Source organism: Pundamilia nyererei, unplaced genomic scaffold, assembly GCF_000239375.1.
Source record: "Pundamilia nyererei isolate P.nyererei 1_Seehausen unplaced genomic scaffold, PunNye1.0 scaffold00214, whole genome shotgun sequence".
NCBI lineage: Eukaryota > Metazoa > Chordata > Actinopteri > Cichliformes > Cichlidae > Pundamilia > Pundamilia nyererei.
The window spans coordinates 582501-607352 of record NW_005187615.1 but is presented as its reverse complement, the minus strand read 5'-3'; the positions used below and the strand labels follow the sequence as shown (position 1 = coordinate 607352).

Sequence of the window (24852 nt, the reverse complement as noted above, 5' to 3'; positions counted from 1 at the left end):
TGTGTGTGTGTGTGATAGTTTGTGTGTGTGTGTGTGTGTGTGTGTGTGTGTGTGTGTGTGTGTGTGTGGTATTTTCCCTCTCCAACCCAAACATACTGTAACTCTCAGTTCATCTTCCATTAATTAGTCTCTACCCAATGTGTGTATTTACACTGTCTCTGTTTTGATACCTGAACCTTTGCAAATTAACTGTGCAATAAAAATTTGAGTAAGCCGACCTTGGTGTTCAGAGATCTTAGTGTTTTTGACTTTTTGTGTGTGCTCCGTGTGAACGCGTTCTCTCATGTCTCAGTAGCTGGTCAACCAAACACTTCAACATCCCTAAAAGCTCCAGTTGACTTGTCTCAAAGCCATTTCTCATGACAAAGAATGCGCACTGAAACCACAGAGTGATTTGTGTGATAAAAGAGGGTCTTGGGTATTGAACTAGAATCCATCTCCACTTCAAAGACTCCCAGTATCCATAGAAGCGTTTGCTATTCTCTGTTGTGCAGGTGTGCTGCCTCCCACAGGCTCTGAACGCCACAGCGCTCTACAGAGATGCTATCTCTCCCAGATACAGACAACATGGTGGGGACTCAAACAATAGAAGGCATGTGGTCTCTGGTACTGCAGGAGGGTTGTGTGTTTGCAATCACTTCAAAAATTGCAGACAGATCCAGTTGTTCGCAAGGGAATGTAATGTTTTGTTTTTAGCTAAGTTAAAATATGTGCAGTGTTTAGCTGAGTTTTTCTCCCAGCATAATGTGACCCAGGTTTGCTTGTTTCATCCCACATTTCAAAAAGATGCAAATTACAGGGAAGGAAGACTCCCAATTTGCTTTTGCAGCTCTGGCTGTGCTGTATCAGGATCAAACTGCACAGTATTTTGTGCTGTTGAACACCAGATGTGTAATATCATCTTTCTCATCGTGTTTTTTGTAGTTGATCTGAAACTAGGTGCTAGGGGGCCATACTTCTTTTGAGTCACCGTGTTTTAAAGGAAGCTCCAATTGGCCAGTGTCATAAAACGTCACATGTTAACTTTTCTTGTTGGGACAGAATCATAATGTCACCCAGATGCTGCTTGTTGTAGCAACGTAACACCAATATACCAAGATAAAAGTAACTGTCAAGCTTTGTCAGGCTGATATTGTATTTTCCAATTCCAGTGTTGCATATTGCATTTGAGCTGCACTATGCCAAAATCCCTGTGCTCAAGAAAAATAGTGAAGGAATGTTTTATTGATGTCACCCTTATGGCTTCTGCCTCCAGGCTGGTCTAACCCACATAATATGAACTCTGAATTATTTTGCTTTTCTCCACAACAAACTGCCCTCATCTGGCGCTCCAGAGGGCAACAAGCCCTTTCACATCCTGACTCCGATTTTTTTTCTTTCTTTTTTTTTCCTTTTTTTTTTTTTTTTGCACAATGTAGCTTTTTAGTAGTACGGTCTCTTATCAAAGATTTGTTGGCATTTTTTGTACCTGGTAGAAACCAAACATGGGTTTATTCTGTGATTACCTCCGCAGGGAGGCGGCGGCAGTATTTTGTGAGGCATGTTAGATGTTAGGTCTTATCTCAGGAGAGCTGGGAGGAATGGAGGTAGTTTATCTGCTCGCTGAGTCTTTACCTCTGCAAATGAGATTGTTAGTTTGTTGGAGAGATGCTGAGGGAGCGGATGATGGTTGTGGGGGCTTCTTGTCTTGCTTGTTGATTTCACAATCACATGCTCTGTTTTGCCAAGGGACAGTTTCAGAGTTTTCATGTTTGCTTGTTTTACACCGCAGCTCCACTGCTCTATTAGTACACTGAAGCAGTTGGGTTAGCAAGTGCTAATGAGTTGTATTACTGACCACGCAACCTGACAGCTTTGAACACAACGTTGTGTGTGTACACGTGGCTTCTGACCTCAAATGCGCTCCTCATCTAGCAGCCGGCAATACACAGTTTGCCACCATGCTGAATGTCTTTTAGTTATATTTCACCTATAGCAGAGTGTTTATTCCCCTCTTAAATAATCCAGACACCAAGCTTTAAATGGTGTTCACACGAACTCTTATTTCACCAGTTCTTGCCTCTCACAGACTCATTTGTACAACACACCCCAGTTAGTGCTTTAGCTACCCAGCTCATGGATCTTTGCTTCTCCCTTTTGGCAGAAAATTCAAACATCTGCCACCCCCCCACCCCCCCCAAACACTCCTCTGCCTTTCTGCCTTCCATTCCCTTATCCTTCTTATCGGCCGACCAGTTCTTTCTCCTTCATTTCTTAAATTTCCTTTCCTCTTGCTCATTGCCCCTCCTCTGCACCAGATGGGCTCCTCTCTTGCTTTCAGGATAATTTGTCTATGATGCATGGGGGCTTTGGGCTGACCACATGCCTTTGGATGTTGGGAATGGCATCCGTGTTGAGTAGGATTTTTTTTTTTTTAATGAAAGAGGTGAAAGAGAGGTTGCACTTCTGTTGTCTGTCAGCAAAATAGTTCAGAAGATGAGGAAAGAGAAGAAAGGGTCTCAGTGTTTCAAATTAAAGGAATAAATAAAATACTCTTAAATGATTAATAAAGACAGAAAGTCAAAGAAACAATTTAGAAAACAAAAAGAAAAATGACAAAAACAACAACAGAAAGAAGAACCAGCAGGATAAGCTGCCCTTATTAAAAGACAATTGAAACGTCCCTGATCTTTAATAAGTCCATTACATTGTACAGTTGATGGGTTTTACACCATCCTTGTCACTGCTTTTCTTCTTCCCAAAAGGATTAACTGCCAGAGGAAATTTCTTTAGTGTGATTAGATGTTCATAGATGAATTTTTCACGTCTGTGTTTTGAAGACTCATCTCCAACTGTATTGCAAAGAAAGCCTGCAGGGAATGGGGCTCAAAAGATATGAGACCAGTATTTAGTATTATCCTTTGCTGTCACCCAATGAGGCCAGGATATGTCTATCATCTCTGAGCAATTTTCCCTCTTATATTTTCTATTTCGAGAATTTCCAATTACGAATCACTTAATAGCTTTATCGCACGTGGTTTTATAACTTTGTGTCACATCACGTAGGTGTAACAATTTTACAGGACAAACATGATGTTAAACCATGTGATTTTAATAGACACTTATTGTTTTCTTTAATCAGATATATTTTTCTTGAAAATTATATTTAAGAAAAAGTCAAACAAATCTTCTTTATGAAAAATGAGCTTCACGACAGCATTGTCTGTGATAAAAAGATGAAGATGACTAGCTCTGAATGACCTCAGTTAAAATATAATTAACAAAATCAAACTCCCCACATAAAATTTGTTTAGGTGGAAAACACTGCGACACTCAGCTTTGTTCTAGTCTCAGGGTACCAAGCTTGAAAATTCAGTCTATGCAACAGGCATGCATTGCCACAGAGGTGGAAAAGATTCTGCTCCCACCTCTATAAATCTACTGTAAGGCTACTGCGCCAACTCTGTGAGTGCAGTAGCCTTAAATTTCCACTTCTACGGGGCTTGGCTTTGTACCCTGGGGAGACTATCATAAATCAGCTCAGTAGGATGTTTCAGGCATGTTAACAGTAGCAAAGTATCCCATAAAACAAAGAAGAAAAACTATGACAAAACATTTCTTTTGTCTGCATGCTCAATCCTGTGAAAATTGAAATTTGGAAAATGGGGGACTTATCAGTCTTGAAACCTTACACACTGTCAATTTCACAGAGATCAGGTTAATTTCTGGCACATTTACAAAACCTCCTCTTTGGTATCAGCAAAGCTCGATATTGCATGTTGGACAAGTTGACAAGCGTAGTGAAAAGCTATAGCGCCAAAGTATCTGGCAGCGATCACATAGGAGTACGCACTTAGTAGGCAAGTGCTAAAGATGAAATTTCAACTCTCTGTTTCTGTTTGGCACACCGTATCTGACAGCATTCCCTCATTCCATTCCTTTCGGCAACACTTCCCACTGTAACAGATCTCCTCTTAGATATGATGTGGACAGCTTTTCATCTTCTCAGGGTTCATCTGGGAAAGTTTAGGGTCCATGTGGAAACCATTGAAATGGGGACGGCAACTGATCAGACAAAGATGTGCCCCTCTGGAGCTGCAACACATGTTTGGATACCAGTACCCTCATTTGCTTTGTCTCACCCTCTTTAACATTCCTGTGCCCTATATCTCTATCCCCTTATCCCCACTTCCCAACTTTTACTTGACCTCTACAAGCTCTTCCTGTCTTTGTCGCTCTTCCTTTCCTCTTCCCATCTCCTCTGTGCCTGGTAAAGTGATTGGTGAGGGAACGGGATAGTGGAAATGAAAGTGGCCATGACGAAAGGCTAAGAGATCTGCTGTAACATTACATTGGACTCCCTAGCGTTTTTGTTTTTTTTTCTTTCACCATTTTCCTCAGCGCCTGTTTCCCTCGACGCAGGCACTATCACATTACTCCTCCCCAGTCACCTCTGCAACACCAACTGATGTAATTCCAGTTTATAGTTCAGACCGACCAAGACACTGCAACAATCGCTCACTCCTACTGTTTCCTAAACCTCCAACAAATTAGACTTTCATTGGAAACTAAGGGTATTAGGCTAAGATTTCCATTACACCAATTTAAGATGAAAGGCTGAATTCTAACTTTTCAGCTTTGAATTAGTGTGTTTGACATATGCTACAAAGGCATCGGTGAAGTTGTGTGTATGCTGGATCTCATTAAGCATGCATTAATAAGGAGTAGTCCAAACAGACTGGCAGCAAAGTGAGTCAGGAGAACTAAAACCCAAGCAAACACACCTACCTGCACATGAGCACTCATATAAACACACTAGATGCTTCAGTATATAAGACAATGGGAGGTTCAGCCAACGTATGGTGAGCAGGAGCTGTTTAATATTTGTGATTTCCATTAACACTCACATGAAGCATAGCCAGAATCTCAGTCACTGTAAACATCACATCCCTCTTTTAACATCAGGATCTCATTCCCCTCACCACGGTGCTGTTTGCACAGCACTGCTATAGAATACCTCTGCTCCGTGTCCATTAGTCTCTGCTGTTATAGCTGATATAGCTTTGTTTTGGGAAGATGGGCAAGAGATTGGAACGAGTATGATTATCTGGTTGTGAGATCTCAGGATAATAGAGAAGTGAAAAGATTTGCAGCAGATGTTTGTGTTTTAAAATCTCTGACAGGGTCACAAAGGGTCAGATGGCACTCTACGGGAAAGCATGCTGTGTTTATGGATGTAATTTCTCTGATGTGTGCTAGCTGCAGTGGACAGCCTGATCTTACAGTACCTCTTTGAGCCCAGGATCATGAGTTTTCCACCCTGTGCAAATAAGCCCGTGTCATTGCACGTCACATCAAATCAGGATTATTTGCGATGACCGTGCTGTCCTGATTGGTAGTAATTAGTTTATGCGTAACTGTATTTTCCCTCTCGTTTTGACGCGCACGGTACACAGATGAAGACGTAAACAAATGCACGTGTAAAAACAGACAAGCACACGGATCTCTGTTCTGCAACAGGAAGGAAAACAAGTTGCCTCACATCCCCTTTCTCACCACTCATGCTCAAGGGTCTCATGGCTGGTCTTGGTCCTACACAGCTTCTTTGTCATCACAGAGATGAGGAGGGGTCAGGTTTGGAGGAGAGGCTGAGGAGGTCCTGCTCCTTGGGGTATGGGGCTCCAAGTGCCAGGAATGTTAATTGGGAAGATTGTTTTAATAAGGTTCTCATCTTTGCAGATGCTGGGAGAGGGTTAGCTGCTGGGGCCACACAGACAGGAGGGCAGCTCACAGCGCGATATTGTCAGAAAACATAACTGACACAATGTGAACTAAGCCGTGTTAGACACATAGTGGGATTTAGGCACTTGTGGATAGAGATATTCCATGGCTCTTGGCATGTTTACGCCTGCTTTTCTCGAAGTAAAGGGATTTACTATAATGAGCATTCTGTGGTGACAAATGTGTGATCTGCATATCCTCACCAGTTGTGTGTTGTGTAAAATCCTATTACACTGTGAAGACTCAGACTAGCACAGTCTAGCTTGAGCACAGGGTGAGAAGAAAGAACAGCAGCGAGTGAAACTATAAACGCAACGAGAGGGAGAAAAGAGTTCATAAAGGATCAGGTTCACCCAAGCAGCAAAATAACACATTTTCTCACTTACTTCAAGTAGTATCTCATTGTGCGTATATGTGGTTTGAGGTTTTGAGATCCATCTTTGAGATTTCTGCCTCTACCCGTGAGTACAAAGTAACCGAATTTTGTTTTTTGGTGCTCACAGTGCTGAAGAATTACATTTAAAAAATTTAAAAGCTTAATGTCTTTTCAATGTCTTTTCCATAATAATAAATAATAATAAATCTAGAGAATTCTTTTAGGATCTACATTATGCAGTTTTAATAGAAAGCATTTGGAAGCCACAGTAAGACTTCAATTCGGAGAAATGACAAGCAGGGCTGCAATATGTCTCTCTGTTGTGTTTGAGAGGGAGAAAGAGCCAAAGAATGAGCGAGCACACAGTACAGGTGTACCTGCTTGTGTGGACGATAGTGTTACACCTGTTCTTTTTTTTATCTGTGTGCAGAGAGCTGCAGGCTCGGGGCTATACAGTGAGTGGTGAGAGTTAAGTTACACCAGCTCTCAGTTCCTCGTCTTCCTCTGGATGCAAAGCTCCACCTATAGACACCATTATGAATACAAAGTAGAAGTTTTACTCAGATGACGTACATTTAAAAGTAGAGCACAGTCCAGTGAGGCTGGACAAATCCCGAACCCACCAGTTAGGTGTGCACAGAATTGCTGTAGTGGTAATTAAGTGATCTATTGTCAAAAGTGAAGGTAAATCACTGCTCATAAAGTGTATTCATTTACTTGTTTCTCCCATCTTTCTCCCTCATTATTGTTTTAGTGCATAGTGAAACTTCTAAACCAGCAAGAGTGGAAAAAGTATGAATTCCACTAGAAGCAGCATAATGCTTTGGAAAAGCGTTTTGGATTTTTTTAAGCTTGACCAGTACTGATACTGATTTGAGTGCATTTAATACCCACAATATCTGATGCAGTTTCCACAACAGGTAACAGGCTCTCCCTGAGAATCCAAACAGCCTTGATTACTTTCATATGTAGACAGTGAGTGATCTGTCAGCTCACAAATCCACAAGGAGCTTGTCAATGTTTTTCAGTCATTAAATGAAAATGCGATAATCCTACACAGATGTTTATTGCACAGCTTGCATTGTGGCAGTGGGTGTTCTTATCTGGATTTTATTGGATTTGTATTTTTTTTTTCCCTTTTCACAACTTTTTTGGACCGAAAGAGTTGTTCTCGAGTTTTCTTTTCTTTTTTTTTTCCTCTGACATTCCTGGCTTTGCTGCCCCGGCACTTGAAACACTCTTTATTTTAGTCCAACTCGTGCTCACCCAGCACTCCAATCAAACAGGCACTGTTTATTGAACTATGAGGTGCCAAGTCACTCACTCACTCAGTCACTCACATAAACCTGCTTCCCCGCTGCCCTCTGTGCCTTTTGCCATGTTCGCCAAACGCCATCTCGCTCTCCAAGCCTGACGAGAAGACTTATGACCATTTAAACAAACACAGGCACTCAATGGCCTCTCTGTCTGTGTGGCTGTGGGGCAGAATTTCCTTTATGTGGTGCATGTGTGCGCGCCTGTGTGTGAGCACATGTTTGTGTTCTTTATGTACGGACATAATTACTGTTGGATACTGCTGCACATGAGGCCTACATGTGCGTGTTAAAGTGTGTAGAGGGTGAGGTGCCGAGATTGAACCCTCTGCATTGGCAGCTTCGCTGGGCCAGAGCAAGCTCGGACAAGCCCTCTGGTGTGTCACCTAAGGGTTCGCAAAGCCATCTGCCCTGCCTGCCAGTGTCAGTTACTGAAATCACTTGGCCTAGTGTAATAAAAATGCCTTTATCCAACACGCGCAAACACATCGGCTAAGCTGGCATATTTCCCTACATGGCTTGGTTTGTATTTGTGTCTGTGTGTCACCCTCAACAAACCAGTTGTTGAGAAATCTTCCAGTAATGTTAAACCGCAGTGATTCCTCCTTTGTATCTTGATACCAAGGACAAGTAAGACAAGCTGTGAATACATGTTGAGGGCTGTGCCTGAGTTTTCTTTGTTTACAAAAGGACTCCCATACTTTATTGTTCAAGCTAGTTCTGTTTGTAGGAGTAATCGGGACATCCTGTCTCTGCTCCGTGACATGACATCACATTCTGTAGGATGACCTCATGATGTTCGGGGCGTGCAGGTGCAAACCCTAAAGGCCAGTGGGGTAATAGTCCTTCTGCTCTTGTTGACATATTTACGGGTGTGCATGAGATATCTTACGGTCAACCATGCACATAGGCTGTCAAGCATTTTTACTGACGTGACTCTGCAGATGTGACCTCATCCTGAATGTCACGGTTGTCTGGGGAGCTTTGATTGGTTTCTATGTGATTTATAAACCCAGACTTTAAATATAAATGCGAAAGCTATGAATCAATTCTTTAAAGAACAAAACATTTACAAGTGGAAAATCTGTGATGGCTTCACGATGATGTCAGCTCTTTTTTTTTCAGCTGCCCTGTTTGTCAGTTTTTATCTCTGTATTTGGATATATATTCATGAGTTGGAAGTTTGTATCTGCAATCATCTGTCCTAGACAGCATTATCTGCCTGCTGTTGGACAGACGGATAAGACTTTCTGCACAGTGGGCAAGAGGAAATAAGCTCAGAGCAGAAGAACGCCAGTCAGATCCAGAAAGAGAGGCGCGTCTGCTGTGTCCAGTCTCTACTCTCTGGTGGTGGGGTCAGAGGGGAGCAAAGAAACAAGAAGGAGGCGGGAGGCAGTGATTCTCCAGAGTGCACCAGGAGTCCTGTTATATCTTCACACCCACCAGCAAAAAAACAGATTTATACAGTGCAAGCAGAGACGCATAGTATGCACGCCTCTGGCAAATTATCCACCTGCAACAGCCTTTGCAGTGGAGTGCCATGGGTTAACACACCATTGCTATAAGCCTGTCTTTGATATAAGCCGCTCAATGTGTGTGAGCCGAAAGAGAGGTAAGATAAGGGGGTCAAATGCTGAGAGGGGGGAGAGAAATTTAAAGACAAAGTTGGAGATGCATTGAGTGAGCGAATGAGCACTGTCTGTATCGCAGGACAGTGCTGGAGGCAAGGTGAAGAGCATCAGTACGGAAGCATACAACAGAGCCCCACACTGTGATTAGGCCAGGTTTGTGCTTATGGCGTAAACAACACTCATGATGGGGCAGAGGATTTATGTTGAATAGTCAGTAGAAATGGACTGGAGGGGAGCTCATCCACTGTAAGCTTTAGTTTAATGCACATAAATCCGTTATTTGACCAGAAAAGGAGAGATTTAGTGGATGTTTTCTTTCTTTGTAAACTATTATTCAATATTTCCATTTTTTTAAACTTTTCTTCTGTACATATTTTGCGTGTACAAAGACTTTAACATCTCAATCATGTTGAATCATAGAGACACTTTAATAGTAAATACTCCTGCAGTGCAAAATAAAAAAAAAACCCCAATGCATTTCTGCTACAGCTGAGGATTTAAGCAGTCACCTATAACCAGGAACATCTGGGGCTGCTTAGCCATTTGATATTTTTCTTGGTGTTCGCTGCGCTGCACATTCATCTCTGTCTAATATCCTCAGGTAGTATTTGATGATATTTGGCCCCCGATAGCCCGACAATGTTGCCGCTTGTGAACTTGAACTACCTTGAGGGAACCAGGATGGATAAAAAGGAAGCGGTCCTGCATTATACATCGAGCAGAGTCTCTTCTTCCTTTTGTTTCTACTTTTCTTCTTCCTCTCATTAATTCACTTTCTCCTCTCCTGTCATTCCCGCTGCTTCCGTTGTGGAGATAGCCATGTCCATTCTGTTTTGAGGAAAAAGCCAAAGCCAAAGGCGAGACCCACGCTGTGCTGTGTGTCTCTGTGGGATTGAGTGCGGGTGCCTTCTGATAAACCTTTAATTCCCTGGTGGGTCTGTTTTTTGTATCCCTCTAAAGATTTGTGAAGAGCTTGTTTTACTTGGTTTAATTTCCTCAGAACAAAGCTCATCTGATCTTCCCACCCAGACTGGTGTGTGGCATTAAGTCTTCATTTTCATTAATGTTGGAGGGCAGCACGGGAATCTCATTTTAATTTGACATTTAAACATCTGTTTTCAATTTCCTGAGGAAAAGAGTGTGTGTTTATGTGTGTGAATGAGCGTGTATGTGTGTGTGTGTGCACGCATTTGTGTGGGTGGACAGGGGATAGCTTATGGGGGTGATGAACCTGTTAGTTTTCAGAACTGAGAGCAGCCATCTCAGCTGACCTTTAAAGGAGGGTTTGAATGCAAGAAATGATGGCAGCTAATTGCATTAGCTTCAACACAGCTCCAATTTGCTACTGTGGACCTGGAGACAGCTTTATTATACAGTACAATATAGCCCAACAGATGTTTGCCACTACAAGCTAAGACTCTGCTTTGATGAATGATTTTTTTCCCCCTTTTTTATGCATAGTCAGCAATTTGTCTTGCAGCAAGCCATGTCAGCCAGGTGAGGTAAAACATGTTTTGTTCTTCCACTCCTGAAAAGAGGAAATGCAGGGCAGAATGCATCCCTTTACCTTGACAAAGCGTATTGATATCTGTCCAGGTCCGGATATCCACTCTGTTCCATCCCATCATCAGCATATTTGTGCAAATCCAGGACGGACAAAGAGGCGTCTTCATGCTGGGACCTGTGACTTTGGCTCATTTCCACATATTAAGCTACAAACTGAAAATCTCTCTGTACACGCATACACTCCTCTCTCTCTCTCTCTCACACACACACCGAGTTTGGCCCCTCTGTTAATAGCCCAGGAAATATTATCTGCAAGGGGACAGCTGCAGGCTCACTAGAGAGACAGAATGGTAGAGTAGGCTCATTATCCCAAACACAGATACAGACTGCACCGCACACACTTACAGGACAGCACGTAGTGTGAGCGCCTTGCATCACTTCCCCCCACCAGAATTCTGGGTCCCAAAACAGGAGCTGTAAGGGGCGAGCAGGGATATATGTGAATACAGGAAGGAGCAATACTGGATCTTTTATTTACATGAGTTGGAGGGGGCAGGCAAAATGATTCTGCCACAGCCCCAGATCCAGATCTGATGGGGCTTCTGGGGATAGAGTTGGGGCTTTGTACCCCATCCAGATTTTGGTCTGTCTGTCGATCTCACAGACTGTCTGGCTGCCTCTTGCTCACTCCTCCTCAATCCCAGAGGATTTTGTTTTCCACTACGCAGATGTTCAGCGTTGTCTGCTGTGCTGCACTCAGCTGTGTTTATAACAAAGAGGTGTTGGTTTGGAGGTGGAGAAAGGCCGTGAGGTGGGGGAGTGAGTGCCGTTGAAGGGGGGGGATCACTGCACTGTTGGTGTAAACACTGAATGATGCCAGCTCTCCCTCGGGCCTCCAACAAGTCAATATAGCATCGTTTTTCCCTCTTTTCCTCCGAGCATATCATTCTTTATTTTCCAGAGGGACAGATGCCTGTGAATATTAGCTAAAAGAGATACAGTGAGCTCAGCAGGGAAAGTAGAGACACAGTGAGAGAAGACGGTGTGCAATTAAGGTCCCAGTTAACTGAACTCACACTCCCTGGCACTGAAAGACTGTATTTACCTCAAAGGAAAAATATGATTTCCCTCATATCTTCAATGTACAGATTCTTGATCAGTATCAATCACTGTCTCCAACTGATGCAGCATATTTATACCTTGGTACATTAGGTTGACTTTTACAATAATCCTCTTAAGGACAAGCTGGATTTGCTGATACAAACAGAGACAGTTTCTTCAGATGGAGCTGGTGCTCTAATGGATCGGATGTTTGGTGTTTACATTCCTGAATGACTCGATCTGCTATTAACCATACAGCATGAACTCGGCACACAGCTGCACTGCTGAGTGTGAGATGAATTAGAGTGAGAGGCTGAAAATTTAGGGAGTTACACACGTAATTGCCTTTCAACTGTATACAGCACAGTGTGTATAGATCTGCGGACCCATGCCTTCTCTTGATGGTGCAATGGCAAATAACTCACAAAATATCCAGTGGATCCTTTTGCTTTGTTTCTGATAAATGCTGCCGCATGCTTTGGAATTTAGATGCTTCTGGGGAGGCGTGGGTGTGATTAGGCAACAGGACTGTGGAAGCCATTACAGGCCATCTTCCTCTAAAACAAAGTTCCTTTTAATGGACTGAATACTCAGTGTTACAAGAAACAGAGAGCAGTATCTGGGCTTGCCAATGACCAATTAAGTGCTTAAAGGGTTTAGTCAGGAATTTGTAGGCTGTCAGTAGGTGAGGGGTCCTTCGGTGACTTGAGAGCAAGCTAAGGAGCCTGAGACAAAAAGATAGCTAAAGTGCAACTTTTATCTTTAAAATGCAGACAGAACAACTTGCACATAATTTTCAGGTTTTACCTACAGATAGCAATGCACACGCACACAGTGCCTTGATCTTCCCTACTCTGTGTGTGGCCTGAATTTCAGGATACAGACACTGTTTTTATATATTTTATATGTATATATGCATTGGAGCTGGAAACATGATTACTGGCACACACTGTCTGCCAAAAGGAGCTTGTTGCTTTTTCATAACCTTCTCTCCGCTCAATAAACCTCCAGTTTATCTTTAACACTGCGCATTATGAGCTCATTGATATGAAGTTTGTCTGCCTCTCAGAAAGTGGATTTGCATTGATCTACTTTGTTGCGACGTCCACTTATTAATGATATTAATCTACTAGTCTGATTAGGCAGGGAGGCAAAGACTAATGATTTTTAGGTGCAGCCACGTATACAGAACTACTCAGTTCATATTTTAAAACCTCCACATCTATTCGTTATCAAATTACTCTCCACAAGAAAGAATTAAATGACAAACAGTGGAACTCGTGTATCCAAAAAAAATCAAAATCCATGGCTGTGTCATCTATTTTAAAGCACTCCAGCAGGGGAAATCAAAAAGACAGGAGTGGCAGTGATCTACGGCAGGCTTTCAAGCATGTTAAAATAGAATGGGTGCATGAATTCAGAATATCTAAATATGAAAGGTCAAGGAGAGATGAAGATGCAATAACAGACACACTCTTTAGTACACAATGATCCTCTGCATGGAGTAAATCAGAAGCGAGATATGTTCAACATTTTGTCATTTGATGCGGAGCCAGTTTTGTGTGTTAAGACAACTTGACTTAAAGTGTTGTTTTTTTGTTGTTGTTGTTTTTTAAAAAAAAAACAAAACACCTCAATAGCGTGCTTCTTTCGTTCTTTCTTTTTCATACCATCCCCAGAGGGAAACATTTTAGCATTTCATTAAATGTTTCCCTTTTTTGTGTGTTTTCTCGTAGTTCTACGTGACGACTTCAGACAAAATCCTGCAGATGTGATTGTGGCTGCGGGGGAGCCGGCAGTCCTGGAGTGTCAACCTCCTCGTGGACATCCTGAACCCACCATATCATGGAAAAAAGATGGAGTGAATATTGATGACAGAGATGAGAGAATCACTGTAAGTAACTGTTATCGCTGACATGTGCTGAAGCTTAGAGACTGCTTTGTATATGTCTGTTTAAATCTATGAGAGAGAATGACCTAGTACTCTAGGTCAAGTCATTACCACCACCTCAGCGTTTGTTGAAAGATTGATTTGTTCGGCTCATTATTCACAAATAGCAATTCCCAAACCCAAAATACCCAATCTTGATGCCTTCTGCACTTAATAACTGAGGTATGGAATTAGTCTTGCTCCATTAGTTGGCAGCATTGCATTGATTAGGGATGGCCTACTGGTGAAATCAACCAGGAGAAGTGTAGATCAGGAGGGGAGAAATGAGCTGACTGGAATCGAAGAAAGTTGCACTCAGCAGCAGCAGGACTGACTGCAGAATCAAAACAACAACTATCTGCATTTACAACCGAACCACCAATTATTCAGTTTAATTAAAATAGCACCCAGGCCAGCACAAAAGTATTAGTCAGCTCTACATGCTTGCTTACTGAAGATGTTTCTTGATTATCCCTAGCTTAAACACTTTGTAGCAAACACAAGTTTGTGTCTGTAGTAATTGTTCTTGAGCAGGAGATTTTTACTTGGGTTTAATTATACTGCGCTCGCTAGAAGTAAGTCAAACTCAGCAGTTGGCTAACATAAGCAGGCAGTGAGTAGGCAGTAGTTAGTAGTGCGCCTGGATCACATTTTAACAATCTGACTAGATGGATATTAAGATTCTGGCTGCACATTGTACAATTTTTAGGCAATCAAAGAATTTGGCCCCCCAAGTGCTGACAAAGTGCTGAACTTCACTGTACAGTCGTGGAAAATCTAATCTTGCCCAGATAATAAATATAAGCTACTAATAAAGATGTTCCACTCAGTATGCCTGCAGTCTGTCGCTGAAAAACCAGCCTGGGCTACTTGTGCACAATAAAATAAAACTTTCTGGGCAGGTCAGAATTGTGATTTATCGCTGCTGGCTATCTTTAGCAGAGAGCTGTTCATGACTGAACACAGTTTTGCACAGCGAGGGTGAGTTGAGGTTGGATATATTGAGTCCCAAGCTCTTTAACAGTGTAGCTGTTCTTTCTCAGTTTTTTTTTCCTAAGCCGCACATTCAGGAAATCTGGACGCTGCACAGCATAATTGAAAGAAACAAGCGCATAATCTGGTTTAAAGAGAATTAAATCATATCTGTCTCTGAGTTTAGTCAGTTGTCACTGAGGAGCACGAATATTTCACTACACAGTGGACCTTGTTGACTGGAGGAATTTAGTGTAGTATTTGCTCATTCAAATAGTGCATATCTGGCCATTGTATGCACAGCAGCTATCTTTGCCCGCTGTTGCATCACAGATAGTGTTCTCTCCTTAAACTGACATCAAAACTATTCATGTTCAGCATTTGATCTTCTGTAAAATAAAAGGAATGTTAATCTCTGTCATCCTTTACCCTTTCAGTTTTGGTTATTATCTACTGGACTACCTCATACTTTGAAGATAAAACAGTCCTGTTTCATCTCCGTGTCATGCATGCCTCACACACACGTTCTTCCACCTAATCATGTTTGTGCCTATTTAAGAACAACACGGATAAACTGTTCCTGTTTCTGCAATAATACTGATTTTACAGCCAGAATAGTGGAAGCTATGACTTTTGTCCGCTGTTGGATGAAATTCTCTGAGTAAACGTTTTCAATGCTGCTGCTTGATGACTCAGTTGTGTCCTTGTAGCTTGGAGCAATGTTGGGCCCTCTGAGGAACTAAAAACAGTCTGGACCAGCTGGTGTTGCTCACTGTAAACTTCCTGTCAAGTACAAAACCGTACAGATTGAGTGTTCCCAAATGACCATTTTAAAAGTAGCGCCAGACGTCACGAATGGCAATCGGAATATGTGTAATCAACTGTGGTGACAGATGTTAACAGATCGAGTTGTATTAGAAATAGAAAAATCATACGGCAAGCTTGTTTATGGTATAGTAAATTTGGTTGCAATGAATGACCATAGAGGGAGAAGCAGAGGTCTTTTTAATGTAATGAACAGCTGAGCTCGTCAAACCCCACCCCATCTAGTCTGCATTGTTATGTTTGTTTCAATCCACTTCTCCCACCATGCAGCATGCTTAAACGTGCAGTCTCCTTGGTGATCACTGTTGATCAGAGCAAGGTCCCAAACCACCTGCAGTGGGGATTTTCTCTCTGCACTGCACTTTATACTGGGTTTGGGATGGCTTGGATTTACTGGATATAGCTTAAAAAGGAGGGAATTAACTCCAGAAAGGAAGAGAGAGCGCACGGAATTCTTCTGTGCTATCTATTTTAGCCAGCTATACGTAAACACCTACTGCACACTGCGTGCCGTGACACACATGGATCCAGCACGGCATTAAAACCACCTGCCTGATATTGTATACGTCCCTACTTTGTGCGCCATTTCACATATATTCATGACTTCATGCAAAAGGTTTCCCACAGCCATAAAAAGTAAGTTACCCTGCTGCTGTGCCACTAGCAGCAGCTGGCCACATCCCTCTCAACTCTGTCTAAATGGTCTTCCAGGAACAATAAGGGAGGGACAACTAAATAGAAAAAGAGAAAATGCCAGTATTTAAGCCTAGACCATTGTCTCGTTAGAGAGAGAGTCTGCCGGCAGCATCATAAATGGCCAAAATGCAGCACATTGTCCTTCTCGTTTTGTGCTGTAGTTGTGGCTAATTATCGGCCTGGAAAATGAACTGCTGTGTGAATACCAACAGAGTTGGTGCTGAATGGGGGGCTTTTGCATTATCAGCATTGCCAAATGACATGAGACAAAAGGCAACAGGATAGTGCCATCTCCCTCTACTGCAGGGATAATGGTCAGATTGTTGGGGCTTTCAGCAGCCAGTGTGCTGCACTGTGTTGTGTTGAGAGGATATGCATGCAGGAAAAAAAAAGAGGGCCGCTGCTACATTCATTTACTTTAGCCAGCTCTCAGAGTCCCTGCTGCTCTGGCACTCCAAATATGCCTGCAGAGAATGGGAAACTGCCACAGACTCACAGAGGTAAGGATATGGATAGAGGGAACAGGGGCCTTAAGTGGTTCCTCATGTCAAAGCCCTGTGGAACCAACAGTACACCCCCTCTTTCTCTGCTGCATGGTCTGCCCTGACCTTGGGCCTTTGTGAGTGTCACAGTGTTTTAGCTGTTAAGCCTTTCCTCAAACAAACAGTAACATAATGATACTTCAAACCCCTCCAGCACCACAGGGTGCCCTAAATAAGCCAGGCTTCCAAGCCTCTTCAAGTCCCTCTGCCTCCTGCTTTACCATGAATATTAATCAGGGGTGAAGGGCCGAGGAATGCCGCAGAACCAGAAGAATGTGTCTGCTGTCCAAAGTTGTCCTTCAAGAAAGTTAAACTTATTGCAACTACTTTACAAAAACAGATGAAAACACGCTGTTTGAGGTATAGATGAGATGCCCTAGCACGCATGTGACTACATGTGTAACTGGGCTTAACACGGTGGTCATGGCTGAAGCAGATTGTTGCAATATTGTGTGTCAAGTTCTCTGTCAGGTGTTCCCTAATGAAGCTATCCATTACATGCTTGCAGAGTGTGGTCCTGGTCTTGCAGGCTGATGTGTGCATTTAAAACCTTAAGCTTTATCAGGGCACAGAGATCACCGTGCACCGTGCTATTGTGTGCATCTCTGCTGACTGGCACGGTTGTCAGCAGAGAGAAGGGCTGAGGGGCCTGTGCTGGGACCAGGACTGCTTTTCCGACTGCCTGAGAACAAAGCATCTCCTCTGGCCTGTAATCAAAGCCCTGGGAAATAACAGACATGACATTCACCTGGACAAACACACATTTTCTCCTCTGTGTGTGGGTGTGTATACGTGTATGTATGTCATGTGTGCTTGAATGAACGTACATAAAAAATAATTAAAAAAATGCCTCAGGTGTTACCTCAGTGAGCTGTGGTTCTGCTGGATTTGAAAAGTATTCTTTAGCTTGGCGAGAAACAGGTCAGCTGATAGTGGCTTAGAGTCAAGTTCAATATGACTGCAAACGGCATAAAACAACTAAAGACTAAAGTCATCCGGTTGGACTGTGTCTCCGTAAGCTCAAAGCAAAAACCCAGTGAAAAGCCTCTTTCCCATCAAGCCATTATATGTTTGTGAGTGCATTTTATCACGGTGTTGTAATGGGCTTTTGGTGCATAAATGCTCGCTGGAATTCTTGAGTGCAATCAGGAAATGTTTCCTAATGTTTGGGCTTTGCTGTTTTCTGTGTGTCAACAACAAGTCCCAAGTGTCTCTCAGACTAATATTGCCATTTTTCTCTCCATACAAAGCCTATCACCTTCTCTTCTGCTTTCACAGATACGTGGAGGGAAATTAATGATTACAAATGCCCGGAAAAGCGATGCTGGGAAGTATGTGTGCGTCGGCACAAATATGGTTGGAGAACGTGAAAGCGAAATAGCTGAACTTACAGTGCTTGGTATGTAACTCAGATTGTTGTCTATTTTTCTGCTTCTAATGCTACCCCCAAAACATGCAACAGCCACACACTTTTCTTTTTTTTGGCCTGCAGAATAAAAACAAAGGTCCAGATGTTAAGCTATGATCGTCTCCCTCCCAGGTTACTAAATGGTGTCACTGACCTTTATCAGATGAAGTGTGAGATTACCTCCAATCTCACACTTCATTATGAATCTCAGGCTGTTCTCTGCAGCTTCCCTGCAAACCAGCTGCATCTTGTTTCACCGTCACTGACCTCTGACCCTGACTCCCTCTGGCCTAAGCACAGAACATGTCCAGACTCCTGATTTTTAGCATCATCTTCTTCACTTCCTTTATTTCCTTTCCCCAGAAACCTTTTGTCAAGCTAAGAAAATTACAGTGAAATAAACTCAGAATACATAAGGGCTACTCCTTCTACTTTTCTGAGTGTCATAATCAAGAAATTCTTCATTTAAGTTCTTAGTTGTCCTTACAACTTACATTTGTTTAAATGTTCATTAATATGTATTGCCCCTCTTTCTAAATAAATTTTTAAAAAAACAACAACAACAACTAACCATGGTATGTGGCTGTGGTTCAGGAGGTACAGCAGGTCATCTACTAATTGGAATGTTGGTGGTTTCATCCCTGGATGTTCCAGTCTGTTTGCCAAAGTATCCTTGGGCAGGATAATGAACCCAGAGTTACTCAAATGCATTAATCGGGTGTGTATGTGAATGTTAGATAGAAGCTGAATGAGACCTATATAAAAAGTGCATTGCCTGCTCGAGTAGAAGAGCACTATATAAGAACCAGTCCATTCACCATGTCCCATCTGATGGATTGTGTTAAGACAAAGAGATATGAATTTCTTATTTTTCAATATTATAAATTACTAATATAATTTATTTTTTTTTACTTTTGTGACTTGTTGAGCAGAGAGAGTCGGACCGAGAGTGGTATATACCATCTGGCTTCTATAGTATACTGGATTTTGTCTTATAGGTGTCTATCTTTGTTGGGGTGGGATTCAAATATTGCTATAGCTTGGATCCATGATGGATTTACAAATAAAAATACTCTAGCACCAAACATCAATATTTGGGCACATGTAGGTGCTCTAAATTGATTTCCCAAGCAATTTGACTTTCAAAAGTCAAGTCAACTTCCCTTTACTTTGCCCTACTTTACCAGATAAGCGCCACCACAAAGATTCAATGAGCTTACATTGAATCTTTGTGGTGGCGCTTATCTGGTAAAGTAGGGCAAAGTAAAGGGAAGTTGCACTAAAAAGAGAGAAAATGGTGAACAGCAGAGGAAGGCAAATCAGAAAACTCATTTACTGAACTGACACGTACTAGAAACTGAATAATAATGAGAGATTATATTAGCATGAACACTGACACCTTGGTTTAAATAAATACAAAACGACTGTTTTTGCCTTTTCTTTTCTTTTTTTGTTTTTAAACTTTCTCCACTGTGATTTATTTTTAGTTTTTTTTTTTTGTTGTTTTTTTTGGACGGATCTGAGATTTTTTTATGTTTTTTTTATGGAATCAAAGCTTCAGCTCTATTAAAAAAAACATGATTGAAGGACTGCTGTGTGTTCATTTACGTGCTCTTTTTCATCTCTGCAGAGCGTCCCAGCTTTGTCCGTCGCCCGAGTAGCCAGGTGGTGTTAGTGGACCAAAGCGTAGAGTTCAGGTGTGAGGCCCGTGGCGATCCAGTTCCCACTGTCCGCTGGAGGAAAGATGATGGTGATCTGCCGAAAGGAAGGTCTGACTCATCAACTGGTCCCCTTTCATCCCACAATACCTGCCTAAGTCACACACTCCCTGTCTTTGTTTGATCCACCCTCGCTTTTGTCTTTGTCTACAACTGTTTTTGTGTCTTTGACAACATGTGATATATGAGTACCTGTTTTAATCTAGGTATGAAATTCGCGAGGACCACACCCTGAAGATCCGTCGTCTGGTCTCTGCTGATGTGGGCTCCTACACATGTGTGGCAGAGAATATGGTGGGCAAGGCGGAGGCATCAGCTACGCTCACTGTCCACGGTAAGACAAAATACTCCTGTAGTCCTACAAATATGTTATTCATGGCCCCTTGGACAGCTATTCTGAATTCATTTCCATTTTGGGTTATTGTGCTGCCTGATTTAAATGCAGTTTAGCCCAGCTACGGTGCAATAATGGTCTTCAGCTTTAGCGCCACATGGTCATCACTTTCAGCTATTCTCTCTCAATTAGCTGATTGATTTCTAATAAAACAAAACGCAAAAATCCATAACAGCTGTAGAGAGCACATGGGAGCTCGGCTGTAATCGATTTCATTTGCCCTATACAAGTGGCATTACTCCGGAGGCCTGTCTTCCTTCACATTTTAAGATGTACAATCGTATTTGTGAAAATATGGAATATCTCAGTGCCTCCAGTAGCCGTCTCAACTGGATGTCTTATTAACACAGTTGGAATATAAAGCAGCTGGTCACAGAGTATGAACATTCAGAAAGAAACCATTCAGAGGAATTGGGGGCTGGGATCACCCCCCCAAACCCTCCTGAGAATCAGAGGAACACAGAGACCATTTAACGGCAAACTAAGGGGGAATGCTGAGAGTCGGGTGAGACAAGACGGGTGGGAAGGAGGGGGGAGCTTAGTGGTGTTGGATGGAAGGGCAGTGAGTATGTTGGTCATGGAGGTGCCTCACCAATGATGCAGAACAGGTTGGGATTTGGGGCTGGGGGCAATTGTGGTGAAGAGGATAGAGGGGGAGAAAGAATTCTCCAGTGAGGTCAGTCATATTAATGTCACTACCAGCAGTCTGCACAGCCGAGATTTAAGGAGACAAGGCAATTCTATTCCTCTGCCAACCCCCACATGTTTAAAAAAAGATACTTCATCCTCACATGGCTACCCTTTGCAATTATTTCTTGCTTTTCTCCACAAGACAGCGATCTTTAGATTGGTTTGAGGAGCAAGATTAGGCACACCTGCCAATAAACCCGTCAATAAATCTACTTCTCTTATTGCCTTTTTTCATTCTTTCTCTCTCCCTGATGAAAGCTTAGTTAATGAAAGGGAACAGCATTGATGCACCAGTTCAATAAGCTGTTCTCCTGAGCAAGGGTCATATTTGAAATTCTAAAACCTCTCCTGTCCTGAGTGGAAATTAAATGTCTTAACCTCGGGCCAGTTCCCTGCTGTGTGGAGAAGGAGAGAAGCAAAGCCCTGACCCTCTTTTAATACATTACTGTTTGCCCACATATTATAAGAGTTAGAAAGGTACAAAAAAAAAACACTTAAACTACAAAGAAAAACCACCTCCACAGAGTTAGAAACCAATTTTTTCTCTCCAAGTGTAACACCAGGTGAATAGCATGTAATTTAAATCATATGACTCCTTGAGCTAATGCTATGGTTAAATCCAACGATGGCTGATGCCTAAACCCAAGTTCTTAGAATCATTTCCATTTATCCTTGAATTTCATGACTTTTATTCAGACCAGGACACGAGGAGGCCATCGAGGTTGTGGCCACTGAGTAGTCCAGCTAATTAAAGACTAGCAGGCCACAGTCCCATGCCCGGAAATGACATGCTTCTAATTACAGATGTGGGCACAGGAATGGAAAGAAAAGCTGGGTAATTGTAGGTCTGAGCAGGCCAAAGTAGAGTAAATGATGTATAGGTAGTAAGATGCCGCTATAGTACTGAAGACAACAGCATTATGGGGGGCAGTCGTTTAGCCTGTGGGTTCAGTGGGCATTGCTGTTGCCCTGAATCAAAACTCAAAGTAGGGCAATATTGCTAAGCCTGAAAAGTAAAGGGGCATATAAGGCTGAAATGAAATGAATATAAATATTCTTTGAATCGAAGTTTTTCTTCTAATTGTGTGGTCATGTGTAAATGTAAGATAAAACCAGTTTAATTAAAACTGGATTTAAAAAAACGGTTCAATGTAGAAGTCATTTCCTACAATGTCATTATGAAATGTCTTTATCATTGCAGCTGATTGAGCAAAAAAAATATTAGAACTATAACGAGACACGCAGTATTAAAGATACTGGCCTTCAAAGCGAATCTATTATAGAGCGGGACAGTTTCTGAGAAGAATGCTGTTCTGTATGGACGGGGAGATTTTCACGCTTTCTGTGGTGGGATTGTCAGCGAACAATGACGACATTGTGAAAGTGGCGCCTGGGGCTATTTTTCTTTCAATGCGCTCTGCTCTCATTACTAACTTAATCAGTGAATTATTGTCTTACACATGTGTTTGTCAGTCTGCTACAGCTCCTCTGGTCTTATAAATATGTCAAGTGAAATATTCATTTGATTGATGGAAGAAACACAGAATTGGCCAAGTCACCAGCTCTATTTATACATTGATTGTAAAATAGCTAATCTAAGCCACTTGAGAATGTAGTCCTGAGATAGTTTGTTCAGCTATTCATTAAGTTATGAAAATACAAAATCTATAAGGTTTAAGAATTAGAAAAAAAAACACACTACAGTGGGCATGGGGACAATGTTTATGCAGTATGGAATTTAAACATTGTTTCACATTGTAGTGCACAGAATTTTAAAAAAGTCGATGTGTTATTATTTCTTAGCTGGTTAAGTTTGTCCTTAGCCATGATTTATGTGCAGAAAGGTCATGAATGCAATGGTGGTCCCTAGAGCAGCGCTGCTAATAACCCATGTAAAGGGTCTGGAAGGAGACTTGGAACTGGTGCCAAAACAGAGTGAATGAGAGGAACTTTCCCGCCGGCTTTGTGTGTGCAGTTCGAGTTATAATAAATACCAAAACCTGTGATAATAAATATTTGCCTGTTGTTGTGAGATCTCCACTTCGGCTCATGTACAGAATACAAAATCTCAGCGAGGGACAGAATAAAGTATGATGTACATCTCCCAGTGGGAGCTGCTATTAATCAGGCCAAATCCTCTGCATGCAGCCTGAGTCTTGTGTTGATGACAGGCCCACTGAACAGCAGCCTCGATCAAACCCCTATAAATATCTCTGCTGTGGTCTTCGGTACATAGTCTGCCTCCTATTGGGCTGGATGCCACAGTGCTCGGTGGGTTTTCCTCGGCTGCTCTGATCAGCTTATCGATAGACTAACCTCTGCTCTGTGAGCTAGAAGAAAGCTCACAACAAAGTAGCCAGGTCAGGTTTAAAGATCTCCTCTCCCACCAGGTCCACAATTGTGATCACAGTAGCATGGGAGAGGTAGGGTTACCTAATTAAAGGCTTAGACACACATGAATGGGTGTGTGGAAGCGTTGCAAGGCGAAGGGGGTGTTGTGTATGTTCACATGACTGTGTGTTCCTGGAGCATCTCGCACATGGATAGTGCTGAGCGTCTTCTAGGTTTGTTTGATGTGCGTGCTATTTGCATTTTAAAGGCCAGCGATAGGCAGGGGGAGGAGGAAGAGGTTGGTCATTACTCTGACTGACAGCGTTTATGTTTCCGAGGGAGCCGTTGAAGCAGACAGATTAGATAAGGTGAGTGATTGGCTGGGGGAGATTTATGACCGGAGAGTGACAGTTAACATTCACCTTGTGTTTTTATAGTCCCGGGGTACATTTGCAAGGCTACATTTAAGAGACTGGTGTAGCCATTCCTAAGGGTGCTCTAAACCTCATTAAGGGTGTAGGGATGTTCACCTTCACACAACACCTGGAACAAGAGGAAAAAGGATAAACAAAGCTTGATGTTGCTGAGCATAAAACATCTGCTCTGTGTGCTTCATATCGCTGTGCCTTTTTATTTCACTTAGTCTGCCATTTTTCCTGTCCTTGAACACCTTCCCAAATTAAAATCACATTGAATCAGATGCATTTCAATGCCTTTCTGACTCATTCACAGGAATTATTCTTTGCATGTTATCGTGTGGTCCCTAGGGTTTGAGTGAAGTATGAAATATGACATGTTTTACTGATGATGGCATGATTATTTGTACATGTGGACATCACATTGTTTTCCTTGTCTCTCCTCTTTGTGTCATGCTGTTTAATATTTATTTATTCACCTTTGGGTTGTTGTTGTGTTTTTGTTTCCTTTTTAGTTGTGTCTGGTAAGTTGAAATGTCACCCGTCACCTATTCACCGCTCTGACAGAGACAGGAAGCTGTCACAACCCCCCTCCATTCTCCTCACATCACCTCTCCACCATCCAATCAGCACTCATGTTTCAGTTGTCACGGGCAACAGTGGCAAAAGGACATTAATGGGTAAAAAAAAAAAAAAGTACACTCAGCTTGGGCCTCCAAGGTAAAGCTGCACCATTTCATTCTATTATTTTCCCCTTTTATGCATTACCAAACCCCATCTTATTCATGGACAAATTATTTCTGTATTTCAAGTGACAGTTTTCAGATTGCTTTTCTTATGTATTATACAGCCACTGTGTAAAAAATATGAAAATGTGTGCAGAGTTGTATCATTTGAGGGCATATCCACAGCACTTTTGATATTAAAAGCGTAAACTGGGCTGCCTCTCGACCTCTACATACAGGTTATTTGTCCTCACAGACTGAGACTAGTGTCACCATGTGACATTGGTCTGTGTCACCACACTTTGTCTGAGATGGACTTTGTCATTAACATGCATGGATATGGCATTGTGGTTGAGGTCTGCACTACTGGAGGGTGTCAGCATGGACAGATGGCTTAAATTTATTCCCCATTTCCATGTAAATTTTAATGGTCCATGCCCTTGCCCATGCAAATGAGGGGCACAGGAGTGAGCCTTGTTTTTTCTATTCATTACAACAATAATATGCTTGCATTTTTG

General features: G+C 42.2%; 1 protein-coding gene across 5 annotated transcripts in view; it reads left to right on the top strand.

Annotated features, from left to right (window-relative positions):
- Positions 1-24852, top strand: part of robo1 (roundabout, axon guidance receptor, homolog 1 (Drosophila)) — a 222724-nt gene that overhangs the window by 167114 nt on the left and 30758 nt on the right. For 4 of the 5 annotated variants that reach the window (XM_013914663.1, XM_005748130.1, XM_013914661.1 and 1 more), the window contains 5 exons: positions 13424-13581; positions 17931-18051; positions 19691-19829; positions 19985-20112; positions 24125-24133. In XM_013914663.1, the coding sequence (XP_013770117.1) occupies positions 13424-13581; positions 17931-18051; positions 19691-19829; positions 19985-20112; positions 24125-24133 (555 nt within the window). The remainder of the gene's footprint in view (positions 1-13423; positions 13582-17930; positions 18052-19690; positions 19830-19984; positions 20113-24124; positions 24134-24852) is intronic. The other variant, XM_013914662.1, reaches the window with a different exon arrangement.